This window comes from Chiloscyllium punctatum, chromosome 36 (assembly GCF_047496795.1).
Source record: "Chiloscyllium punctatum isolate Juve2018m chromosome 36, sChiPun1.3, whole genome shotgun sequence".
Classification (NCBI taxonomy): Eukaryota; Metazoa; Chordata; class Chondrichthyes; order Orectolobiformes; family Hemiscylliidae; genus Chiloscyllium; species Chiloscyllium punctatum.
The window spans coordinates 69,557,482-69,570,729 of record NC_092774.1 but is presented as its reverse complement, the minus strand read 5'-3'; the positions used below and the strand labels follow the sequence as shown (position 1 = coordinate 69,570,729).

Genomic DNA, 13,248 nt, shown 5'->3' with positions numbered 1-13,248 from the left:
ATTAGCATGAAAAGTGGTGTAACCTGCTCTAGTGATAAGAATAAATCCTCAACACTTTAAAATCAACAATCAGCAATTTATTTATCCAACTCTCACAGTGAACAAATGAACAAAACTAGTAACAAACTGGATAAAGGCCAGGAGCAGATGGGTGGCACTAGTTTAGTTGGGGATCATGGACTGGTTGGTCTGAAGGGTCTGTTTCCAGGCTGCATGACTCCATAGCACGGAATGAATGGGGATCCATCCCAAAGATGATAAAGGTTTCAAGTACCACCTTAGGCAAATGTGTGGACTCCCTCCAGATAACTGAGGGCAGTGAGGCACTGTGAGGGTCAGTAGATCAGTCAGCCAGCCAGTTCTCTCCAGGAGACTTGTCTCAAGAAAGGAAGTGGTTTCCTGTCCCATCAGCCAGATTATCCAGTTTGGATAATATTTGGTCGTCTTTCTCCAACAAAATATGTAGTCAGGGCAGTGTCTATAACAAATATGTTATTAAACTTGGAAGAGTGCTGAAGACATATACAAGGATGTTGCCAGGACTCAAGGGTCTGTGTAAAAGGGAGAGGTTGGACAAGCTAAGATATTTTTATTTAGAGCATTAGTGACTGAGAGAGGCCCTTAGAGAAGTGAAGAGATCGTGAGAGGGTGAATGCACTCAGACTTTTACCCCAGGGTTGGGGATGTGAGGGCTAGAGGGCATCAGCTTACGGTTAGAGGAAAAAGAATAAAAGGGAATGTGAGGTGCAACTTTATTTATGCAGACAGTGGTAGACATATGGAATGAGATGCCAGCGGAAGTGGTTGAGGTGGTACATGAACAACATTTAAAAGGCATTTGGACAAATACGTGGATAGGAAAGGTATGGAAGGAAATGGGCCAAGTGCAGGGAAATGGGCTTAGTGTTGATGGACAGTTTGGTCAGTATGGACCATGTTGGGCCGAAGGGCCTGTCTCCTGCTGTGGGACTCTATGATTCGTGTCGCTTTGTCAGTCCGACAATTTTGAGTTTCCAAATGAACATCTCACTAAATCAGGCCGAATAAAATCCAATCTCATTCGTCAACTCTGATGCAGAGGTGCTGGTGTTGAATTGGCGAGGATAAGGTCAGAAGTCACATGGCACCAGATGAAGTGATGAAGGAGCAGCACTCATGAAAGAGCAATGCTCCTAAAGCTTGTGATTTCAAATAAACTTGTTGCACTGTAACATGGTGTCATGTGACTTCCGACTTCTTCAACCCTGGGTTTGTCTCAAACTTGATGGGATACTTTGTCCAACTCGGCATATTTTATCAGTATCGCTTGGAGGAAATTTTTTTTAAGATTAGATTCCCTACAGTATGGAAACAGGTCCTTTGGCCCAACAAGTTCACACTGTCCCTCGCAGAGTAACCCAGCCAGACCCATTCCCTTATCCCTATTCCTCTCCATTTACCCCAACTAATGCACCACACCTACACATCCCTGAACACTATGGGACAATTTCGATGGGCCAATCCAAACTAACCTGCACACCTTTAGACCGGGGAAGGAAACCGGAGCACTCAGAGGTAACCCATACAGATGTGGGGGGGGGGCATCGTGAAAGCTACACACAGACTGTCATCCCGAGGGTGGAATTGAACCCAGGTCAGCTTCGTGACCTGTCGATGCACTGGTGCCCCCGCTGGTGCCTCTGCAAGTTGCAGGACAATGTGAACCTCCGCCCGCAGTTGGGGCAGGCAAACGGCTTCTCCCCGGTGTGGACCCATTGGTGGGCCAGCAGTTTGGAGGAGCGGGTGAACCCCTTCCCACACTCGGGGCAGCTGAATGGCCTTTCCCTGGTGTGGACCTGCCGGTGGGACAACAGGTCAGAGGAATTGCTGAAGGCCTTACCACACTCAGGGCAGGCGAATGGCCTCTCCCCAGTGTGGATGCGCCGGTGTCTCAGCAGGTCAGAGGAATTGCTAAAGGCCTTCCTGCACTCTGGGCAGCTGAAGGGCCTCTCCCCCGTGTGGACCCGCTGATGGGCCAGAAGGTTGGAGGAATTGCTGAAGGCCTTCCCACATTCTGGGCAGCTGAAGGGCCTCTCCCCAGTGTGGACCTGCTGATGGGCCAGCAGGTTGGAGGAATTGCTGAAGGCCTTCCCACACTCTGGGCAGCTGAAGGGCCTCTCCCCCGTGTGGACCCGCCAGTGCCTCAACAGGTTGGGGGAATTGCTAAAGGCCTTCCCGCACTCTGGGCAGCTGAAGGGCCTCTCTCCCGTGTGGACCCGCTGATGGGCCAGCAGGTTGGAGGAATTGCTGAAGGCCTTCCCACACTCTGGGCAGCTGAAGGGCCTCTCCCCAGTGTGGACCTGCTGATGGGCCAGCAGGTTGGAGGAATTGCTGAAGGCCTTCCCACACTCTGGGCAGCTGAAGGGCCTCTCCCCTGTGTGGATCCGCCGGTGCCTCAGCAGGTTGGAGGAGTCGCTGAAGGCCTTCCCGCATTCGGGGCAGCTGAATGGCCTCTCCCCCGTGTGGACTCGCCGGTGCTTCAGCAGGTCGGAGGAAGTGCTGAAGGCTTTCCCGCACTCGTGGCAATTGAAGAGCCTCTCCCCTGTGTGGAATTGCTGGTGGGTCTGGAGGTTGTCCACCCAAGTGAACCCTTTCCCGCACATGGAGCAGTAAGACGTCCTCTCACCAGTGTGTATATGCTGGTGGGCTAGCAGGACACAGGAGCAAGTAAAGCCCTTCGCCCGCTCGGGGCTGGAGAATGGCCTCTTCCCAGTGTGATTGCAGTGATGAGCCGCCAGGACAGATGGGACACAGAAGCCCTTCCTGCAGTCGCCACACTTCCATGGTTTCTCAACAGGTTGTGTTTCCTCGGGTTTCTCCATGGCCGAAGCTTCAGCTGCACACACACGTGTACAACCCCGCCATGAATTCTTCTTTCCAGGCAGTAGAGTTGTTTCAGGCTCCACACTCAGTGCGTTGCAACAGTAGGGTCTTTCAACCAGTGCCCCCGTACTCAAACAGGAACCAAAAAGAAAGCTTTGCTCCTTCTCACAGAATCATATTTGAAAATTGTTGTGGTCCTGATGGACTGAGTAACTGTCAGACACTGACGTGAAAGGGAGGACTGGAGACGCTGGAGAGTCAGAGTCAAAAACTGCGTCGCTGGAAAAGCGCAGCATCAGAGAAGCAGGAGAATCAACATTTTGAACATCAGCCCTTTATCTGTTGACTTTGAAACTTCTGTCTTCAGATAGTCTGTAAGAAAAGATTACAAAAGTCATCACTGCCAGTCCGGTTAAGAGTGAGATATCAAGGCATTGACACTGACACCAGAGAGAAACTGTACACACAGATGTGGCAAATGTTAGTGGCAAGCCAGAGTGATAGAGATATTAGGCACAGAAACAGACCCTTCGGTCTAATTCATCCGTGCCAACTAGATAACCTAACCTAATCTCGGCCGATTTGCCAGCATTTGGCCCATATCGTCTCAACACTTCCTAATCGTATACCAATCCAGATGCCTTTTAATGTCATAATTGTACCAGCACCCACCACTTCCTCTGACAGCTCTTTCCTTAAACACGCCACTTTCTGCATGAAAGACTTATCCCTTAGGTTCCTTTGTTAAGTTCTTTTGCTTGAGCTTCTTACACTGCAATACGCCAACTTCTGTGAACAACCAAACTTTATTAAGTACAGTACAAGCTGTGGAGAAACTCTTAACACTCTTCGCAATGCTAGTACACAACAGTACCAAAAGAAAACAAATCCCTTAAACAAAGTAAAACTGAAACAGAGGCTTACAGTTGAAGTTAGAAGGGCAGAAGGAGACAGTGTTAGCAGCCTCTCTCCACATAGACCACTGCTTAACTCACCCAAACAAGACTTCAGCTTTCAGGACTGACCACTCCCCTTTTATTATACAGGTCATTTCTAAAACATAAAAGCTTTGGCCTCAAGTCTCATCTGTTCACATATAACCAAAAATGCCTCCCAATACCGTTTTTCATCTCTGTACTAAACCAGTCGCTTCAGAGCCCGGGTCTTTTTACCACCCCTCTGAAAAAAAACCAAGGACACAGCATCCTTGAGAAGAAGGACCAGCTTTTAGTAAAAGGACCAGCTTTGTGACAGAGGGATATAGGCCAAACACTGGCAGGTGGGATTAGATTAATTTGAGAACATAGCATGGAGTAGTTGGACTGAAGGGACTGTTTCTGTGCTGTTTGACTCAGTAACTGGTCTGCAATGGTCTGAAAACCATTTTCTTGCCTTCCCCCATAAACATCCAATTCTTTGTTGTTCCAAAATCAGATGAACTGAGCCTTGAATATATTCAATGATCCCATAACTGCAGGAAGACATCCCCACTTCTGGACTCAATTCCTCTTGCTAACATAACACCTGCTTTGCTCATTGCTTGCTGCACCTGTGACAACTGGCATTGACTGGTATGGAAGGACGCTGAGGCCCCTTTATACACATTCCTGATGAAGGGCTCGTACCTGTAACGCGGACTCTCCGGCTCCTCGGATGCTGCCTCATCTGCTGTGCTTTTCGAGCACCACACTTTTTGACTTTGATCTCCAACATTTGCAGTCCTTTCTCCACATCCCAATATATCACCATTTAAACAATGCATCTCCTTTCTGCTGTTTACCCCCCAACAGGGAATGCTATCACTTCACATCGTGGTACTGCATTTTCCATGAGTTTGCCAACTGAGGCACAGACCTGGCTCAACTTTTCCAGAATCTGTCCCCTCCAGAAATTGAGATTGTGAGAGAGAGAGACAGAGACAATAGAGATGTCTCTGATTACACGCTCCTTCCGGTCCTCCAGGGCTTCCTATTGGTCCAACAAAAGAAGATCACGCGCAGTTTTCACCGACAACCAGGAGCACGCACAGGTTTTGCGTGGCATGGATTGGGTAAATAGACAAAGTCTTCTCCTGGGGTGGGGGAGTGCAGAACTAAAGGCTTTGGGCGAACTGGGAGAGACATAAAAGAGATGTAAGGGGACCCTTTTCACACAGAGTAGTGCATGTATGAAATGACCAGCCAGAGGAAGTGGTGGAGACTGGCATAATTACAGAATTTAAAAGGCATTTGGATTGGTCTATAATAGAAGGGGTTCGAGGGATATGGGCCCAGGGCTGGCAAATACACTAAATTAGGATAACTGGTAGGCATGAACAAATTGGACCAAAGGGTATGTTTCTGTGTTGTACATCTCTATGACTCCAATATAAACGGTTCAGAGGGATATAGGTTAAACACAGGCAGGTGGGTCCAGTTTAGTTTGAGAACGTAGTCAGCGTGGACTAGTTGGACTGAAGGGTCTGTTCTATAACTGATCTGGATTGGTCTTGCCTTCCCCCATAACCATTACTTCTTTGTTGTTCAAAAATCAGATGAACTCAACCTTGGATATATTCAATTACGCCCTAACTGCAGGAAGGCGTCCCCACTTCTGAACTCAATTCCTCTTGCTAATATACCACTTGCTTTACTCACTACTTGCTGCACCTGTCTGACAACTTACACTGACTGGATTAGAAGGACGCAGAGGCCCCTTTGTTCATCCACACATCATTATTGATGAAAGGCTCGAGCCTGAAATGTCAATTCTCCTGTATTTGCCATTGAAAAAATACCTGGACGAACTTTCCAAGTCTGTCCTCTTCCTGGAATCACTCCGTTTCCCTTCAGTTCCTGCAAGTCAACAGCTCAACCCCAGAATAGAAAAGGGGTTGAGAAAAGAGTGTGTTGTACTCACAGATGTTGGACAGAGGAAGGAAGTTGCAGTCTCGGGTAAAGCTCAATCTTCATTCAGAGAGACAGGAGCAGCAGCAGCAATTTCAGAAGTTCATGGTCCGACTTCCGCATCCAAACGATGGGTTTGCTCTGATTGGCAGGAGGACCAGTCTCCATCCGGTCCTCCTGAGCTTCTCATTGGTCCATCCAAAAAGGTCACGGAGTGTTTCCGCTTGTTGCGTGGGTATGCGTCATGGCTTGCTGACACCGTGGCACATGCGCAGTGCGTTGCTGACACCGAGTAGCATGCGCAGTATGGAAGTGTTGGCATTACTGACAGATTTGCAAGGTTAAAAATCACACAATGCCACGTTGTTGCCCAACAGGTTCATTTGGAATCACTAGTTTTCGAAGCGCTGCTCCTTCATCGGTTGGTTGTGGAGCAGAATCATAACACACAGACTTTATAGCAACAGGATTGCAGTGTCATGGAATGGAATATCAAACAACTTTAGCTGACCTCTACCATCTTTTAGAATAACCATGTTAGTTTTGATTTCTTCACATGTAAATTCCAGAACTTTTCAAAAGTTACGTTCTCAAAATACCTTTTTACAATAGGTGTCATCTCAATCAGATAATGCATTGAAGGTGTTAAGTTAAAGTCTGTCTGCGTCCCAATGTTAGGTCAGACGGATTTTATTTCTATCGTGGTATTACAGAATCTTACGTGTCTGAGTTTTTGAGCAAAATAAAATGCGATTCTGCAAGTACAAATTCAACCACAAACCTTTATGTGTGTAAGTGTGTGCAGGAGAAACCGAGTGATCATATGTGTGTGAGTGTGTAATGGGGTATAAGTTTGTGAGAGGGTGTGTGTGAGAGAGAGAGCATTTGAGAGAGCGCATGTGTATGAGAGAGAGTCTGTGTGAGTGTGTTGGTTTGGAGGAGCACGTATTTGTGTGAATGCATGCTTGTGTGTGTGTGTGTGAGAGAGAGAGAGAGACAGAGAGAGAGAGAGAATGTATAGCATAGTGGGGTCACCTGTAGTGTGACATGAACACAAGGTCCTGGTTGAGGCCATCTCCATGGGTATTGAACTTGGCTATCAGCCTCTGCCCAGTCACTTTCCGTTGTTGCCTATCCTGAAGTCTACCTTGAACGATGGTCATCCGAAGGTCCAAGGCTGAATGTCCCGGACCGCTGTCGTGTTCCCCGACTGGGAGGGAACACTCCTGGCTGGTGATTGTTGTGCAGTGTCCATTCATCTGTTGCTGTAGCCTCTGCTCGGTTTCGCCAATATACCAAGACTCAGGGCATCATTGCCTGCAGCGTATGAGATAAAACAATGTTGGCTGAGTCACATGAGTACCTGCTGCACTCATGGTGGGTGGTGTCCCCACGTGTAATGGTGGTAATTGTGTCAACACTCTGATACGTCTTTCATCATCTGCCGTAACAGAGCTGTATCATCTTGTCCTGAAGACCAGGCAGTTTTTTGAGAACAATTATCTGTTTAAAGTTTGGCGGTTGTTTGAAGGCGAGAAGTGGAGGTGTGGGGAAGGTCTTGGCGAGCTGCTCATTCTCATCAATAATGTGTTGCAGGCTGTGAAGAACATGGCGTAGTGTTTTGGCTCCTGAGAAGTACTGGACAACAAATGGTACCATTTTGGTTGCAGCTCGTGTCTGTCTCCCAAAGGAAGTCATTACAGTTTCTTGCTGTGACACATTGGAAGTGGCAGTTGATGAGTTGAACATTGTACCCCGTTCTTATGAGAGCATGCTTGTGTAATTCCAAGTGTCTGTCGCGTTCCTCCTCACCTGAACAGATCCTATGTATGCGAAGGGCTTGTCCAGAGGGGGTGGCTGTTTTAATATGTTTCACTAGAGAAGTGTAGCACTGTCAGGTTATCCATGGGTTTGCGGTACAGAGAAGTGCTGAGATACCCATCCTTGATAGAGCTGCATGTGTTCAAAAATGAGACAGATACTAAAGAGTGTGGCGAGTGTGATGGTGGGATGAAACTTGTTAATATCACAGTATCGTTGTTTCAGTGACTCCTCACCATGGGTCCAGAGGAAGAAATGTCATCAATATATCTGGTGTATAGTGTTGGTTGGAGGTCCTGTGCAGAAAAGAAGCCTTGTTCGAACCTCTGCGTGAAAATGTTGGCATACTGGGGAGAAAATTTGGTCCCCATGGCTGTTCTATGTGTCTGGATGAAGAACTGGTTGCCAAAGGTGAAAATGCTGTGGTTGAGAATGAAGCGGATGAGTTGTAGAACAGTGCTCAGAGATTGGCAGTTGTTGGTATTGAGTACTGAAGCTGTTACTGTGATGCCATCATCATGAGGAATGCTGGTGTAGAGTACTGACACATCCACGGATTCACCTAGTCCATGGATGCTGAGCTTCTGGAAGGATTGGATCAGAAGTCTTGATGAATGCTGTCAGTTCACGTTTGTGCTCTTTGGTCAGATCAGCTGGTAGTTGCCTATCGTGTTCCTGGTCAGTTGTTTGTACACTTCCTTGCAGAAGTCCATTTATTCTGAATTAATCAAAAACTGCATAAATCCATGCAAGATTCTGTAGCTCCCACTTTAGAAATAGAATCAGTCTGACCCAACATTGGGACACAGACAGACTTTAGTGTCTCACCTTCAATACATTATCTGAGCTGAGATGACAACTATTGTTAAAAGCTATCTTGAGAATGTAAGTTTAAAAACGTTCTCGGATTTACAAATGAAGGAACCGAAACTAACATGGTCATCCAAGATGCAAGCTCACCTGCACACTTTAGCGCAGCTGATCCACCCTAAAGTGCAGATCTTTGGACTGTGGGAGGAAGCCAGAACACCCAGACGTAACCAACACAGACACAAGGGGGAGAACATGCCAAACTTCACACAGACACTCACCCAAGGGTGGAATCAAACCCAGGCTCCGAGCGTTATTAAGCAGCATTGCTAACCACTGAGCCACCATCCCACCCAGTGCTTTGAGGTTCTGCTTTGTCTTTGCAGCTTTTAACTTCTCATGTAGCCTCAGCAGAGGCTGTGTCCTGCTGACATTGTTGGAACACACCCATTGCACCGCCCTTTCCCACTTCTCCAGCCCAGAGCACAGCGGTCTTGAAACCTGGCATCAGATTCTGATGCCATCTGTGCTTCTGCTGCCAACTGCAGAGAACGGAGGCAATCCCAGTCACTATTCTGTCCCTTAGCTCCCCCTCCCTAACGTTGTTCTTACTCCCACCACCCCACAGTTAGGTCCTCTCCCCTGCAGCCTTCTCTCAGATCCCCTTTACCTGCCTGACCCAGGCTCACACCCTCCTGACCCTGTCCACTGATCCCATCAGAAGGCTCTGTCCGGAGGGAAAGACCATCTCCCGGAATACAAAGCATCTGATTAACTTTCCGCCTTGCCCTCCCAGCGTGTCAGCAACCTGGCTTCCAGCTCCACCTCTCTGAGCCGAAGGTCCTCCAAGTTGTGTTTGCCCTCGATCACATCATCCAGAGCCTTCCACCTTTTGTAAATCAAAAGACAAGTCTCACCCTGCCCCCTCCCGTGTCTATTGTGTAACTGCTTAATCATTTCTCGTGGCTGAGCAGAGACTGATAGCCAAGTTTGGAACCCATGAGGATGGCCTCCACCAGGACCTTGGGTTCATTTTACATTGCAGGTGACCCCACTACACTGGACACATTCTGTCTCTCTGTCTTTCACACACAGCCATACATTCTCACATACTCACGCAGGCACTCTCTCAGATATACACGCTCTCTCAGATGCACACACATGTACCCACTCACACTCTCACCTACACACACATCCTCTCACAGACTTATACTCCTGCACACTCTCACTTTACCAAGCATGCACACACACAAACACACACTCTCTCAGACAGACTCTTGTGTATGCACACACTCATTCACTCTCATGCATGCACACATAGATAAGACCATGGGGTGCATTTGCATTTGCAGAATTATGTTTGTAGATACATTCTATTTTCTCGAAAAGTGCACAATCTGCAGACAATCAATCCATGTAATATTTTATAAACTCCTACTTTGGGAACAGAATCAGTCTGACTCAAGACAGACTCGAACCTCACATCTTTCATGCATTGTCTGAGCTGAGATGGCACCTCTTTGTAAAACCTTAAGTTATCTCGATACTGTAACTGAAAAGAAGTTTTGGGATTTACATACTAATGAACTGAAACCTGCAACCCATTCTAAAGATGAAACACTTAACAGCAGTCGAGATTTGTTCAATATTTCATTTTGCTACAAATTCTGTGTCTTATGATCCTGCTGTACAGCTACCTGACAAAGGAGCAACATTCCGAAAGCTAGTGCTTCCAAATAAACCTGTTGGACTAGAACTGGATTTTTACCTTTGTTTCCAGTGAAGACAGCCCACCCCTCCCACTGCTGCCAGTAAACTTTACAATGCTGAGGAAACAATGAACCATCACTCCTGAAAAATGTACAATTCTAATACTACGAGCTACACGTTGACTGCTCCTTCTGATATAAGACATTGGAAACCTCGCGCCGGAGATTTAAAGAAATGAGCAGTTTTAAAAGAAAAACCTGTTGGATTTCATAGCCTTCAATGTCTGAGTCTGACGATAAGTTCACGTAACTTTTGTTGGGACCCAACTTTGTTGCTGCTTCAGATCGACCCAGCAAAAAGGTGCACAAAAAGTAGCTTTTTTTTTAAACACACACACACGCGCACACACACACATACATACCCCTTCCCTGCATCCCACTTTCTTCACTATTGGTCAGCTGAGTTGTCCCTTTGTAATTCGATCCTTGGTGCAGCCTTAGCCTGGAGGAAGTATTGCTTCACTCAGCAATTGCAACCCATAGTCTGTATGCAAGTAAGATTCTCCCCACGCATTTGCAGTTGGGCTGTCAAGAATCAACCACACTGCTGTGGGTCTGGAGTCACATATAGGCCAGACCAGGGAAAGGATGCAGCTGGGACGACTGAGTGAATCCTTTCCCCCAACGGCAGTTTCCTCCCCTAAAGCATGAGTGAATCAGATTGGGGAGTTTGTTCCCCGAAAATGGTTTCATAATGAGATTCTGAACTCCAGATTTCTGACTGAACTCCAAATCCGCCATCTGTTTTGGTGAGATTCAAACTCGGGAGTCCCCAGAACTGGGTTATTAATGCAGTCGATAATGGCACTCGGCCGAAGTTCCTTCAATCCCCCTGCGATGGTCGGTGAACTCACTGATGTCTCTGCAGGTGGGAGGAGCGGGTGAAGCCCTTCCCGCACAGAGAGCAAGTGAATGGTCTCTTTGATCCTCCAAGGTGAGTAAGTGGTGTGAAGTACTGTACTTTTCACAGTCACCGCACTGAATCTCCCTCATTCGGGTGTATCAGTATTCTTCCTGCCACACCAGTGTCCAAGCAGACAAAAGCAAACATTTCTTCTCGACTGGAATGGCTGCTGATATTCAAGTCCCAATGAATCAAGTGGCTCTGTCAGAAGCTGATGTATCTTTTGGTTTCAGATTTCTTTCCCCATGTCTTCCTGCAAAAGAAATCATGAAATAAGTCACGGTCAGTACAGTCAAATGAACATAACATCGGTGACAATTCCTTAGATTGCCAGATACCTGCTAATCATATATTATCCATGACACAGAAACCTGAAAACCCTCATTCAGCAAGGTAGCATTAGGTATATAAAGAGGAAAACTTCATTTAGGTGACAATGACCTGGAACAACCTTCCTACAAAGGTGTTGGAAATGGAGCTGAATCAAGGATATGAAAATGAAATGTCAAGGCTGCTTCAGGAAAGAAAGCCAGTAAAGTTGCTGAAAGACTTCCTGCTGACCTGTTCAATAAAAATGAATACAAGAAATACAGGATGTAATTCCATTACTATATTAGAAGGTGAAAAATCATAGCCATGCAGCGTGTACAACAGCGAATATCAGATATACGCCATATGAAGCAATCATAAAATCCCTGCAGGAAGAGGCCATTTGGCCTATCGAGCCTACTCCGCCATTCTTTAAGGTCATGGCTGATCTATCCATCATCTCAGCTCCTCTTACCTGCATTATCCTGACTACCCTTAATTCACCTACCATCCAAAATCCCATCGATTGTCTTGAATATGCCTGCTTCTATTGCTTCCTTGGGCAAAGAATTCCATAGATTCACCACTCTGCAGGAAATGTAGTCCCTCCTCATCTGCCTTAAACCTACCCCTAATCTTGTTACCGAGTCTAACCCACCTGCAGAAACAACGAGATAGTGTGGGTCTGGGCGGCATGCTGTTCGATGGGTCAGTGTGGACTTGATGGGTTGAATGGCCTCCTTCCACACTGTAGGGCTTCTATGATTTACTGCAGTTGTGTTTGCCCAGAACCACAGATCCCACAACCACCCAACTTCTGCAAATTGAAAGACAAGTCCCACTCTGCCCTCTCATATGTGTGTTACCTAACTGCTTCATCACTTCCAGTGAATAGAACCCACATCTCCCGCTGCTGCCAGTGACCTTTGCAATGCTGATGCAACAATGCAATACCTGCAGTCCTGAAAACCGTAAGACTTCTGATGATACCAGTTACTGATTCACCGCTCCTTCTGATGCACAGCATTGGAAGTACATTGTTGGGGGCTGAAAGAAATGAGCAGTTTAAAACAAAAACCCACCTAACCCTTCACTAGGCTTCCCGCTCAGGACACTTTACTTGAAACACTTCAACCCCACATTGCAACAAATTACCACATTCCACCAAAATCCTGGATGTCCTCACTTACTCAGTTGCTGTCTCTCAAATGAAAGATTTCATTGTAGCTTCTGCTCCCAGTAAGGACAAAATATCTTTGAAAGCTGCTCTGAAATTCCAGTCTTCACAACAATACTTCTGCTTTCCTTCAATCCAAATTGTCTGTGTTGACCAAATATCCCAAATTAACATAGTCCCATTTGTCAGCACTTCGCCTATATCCCTCTCAATTCACCCTGTTAACAGATGCCATTTAAAATGCTGTAATTATACCAGCCTCCACCACTTCCTCTGACAGCTCATTTCATGCTTGCATCACTCTCTGTTTGAGAAAGTTATCCACAAGGTTCCTCTTAAATCTTTCCCCTCTCACCTCAAATCTATGCCCTCTAGTTTTGGACTTCCCTACTTTGCGGAAATGTTTTTGGCTATTCATCCTATCCATGCTACTAATGAACTTTTATAAAGTCATCCCTCAGCCTCCAATGCTCCAGGGAAAACAGCCCCCCAGCCTATTCAGCCTCTCTCTATAGCTCAGTCCAACACGGAAGGGACGGTTAAAAATGAACCATTTTTGCTCCCTCAGCAACACGTAGCATCATTCTCGCGCAGACAGAAGCCATTCAGCCCATGGATTCCACGGCGACTGTCTCTCACTTGTCTCTCTCTCTCTGAGGTTATTCCCAATCGGTGGTATCCGTCCTAATAGTGGGGGACGATGTCTGAGTC

General features: G+C 46.7%; 1 protein-coding gene across 1 annotated transcript in view; it reads right to left on the bottom strand.

Annotated features, from left to right (window-relative positions):
* Positions 1-1,105: 1,105 nt before the first annotated feature.
* Positions 1,106-13,248, bottom strand: part of LOC140460640 (uncharacterized) — a 97,168-nt gene continuing 85,025 nt past the window's right edge. The window contains exon 2 of the mRNA XM_072555258.1: positions 1,106-2,594. Within this exon, the coding sequence (XP_072411359.1) occupies positions 1,635-2,594 (960 nt within the window). The 3' untranslated portion in view covers positions 1,106-1,634. The remainder of the gene's footprint in view (positions 2,595-13,248) is intronic.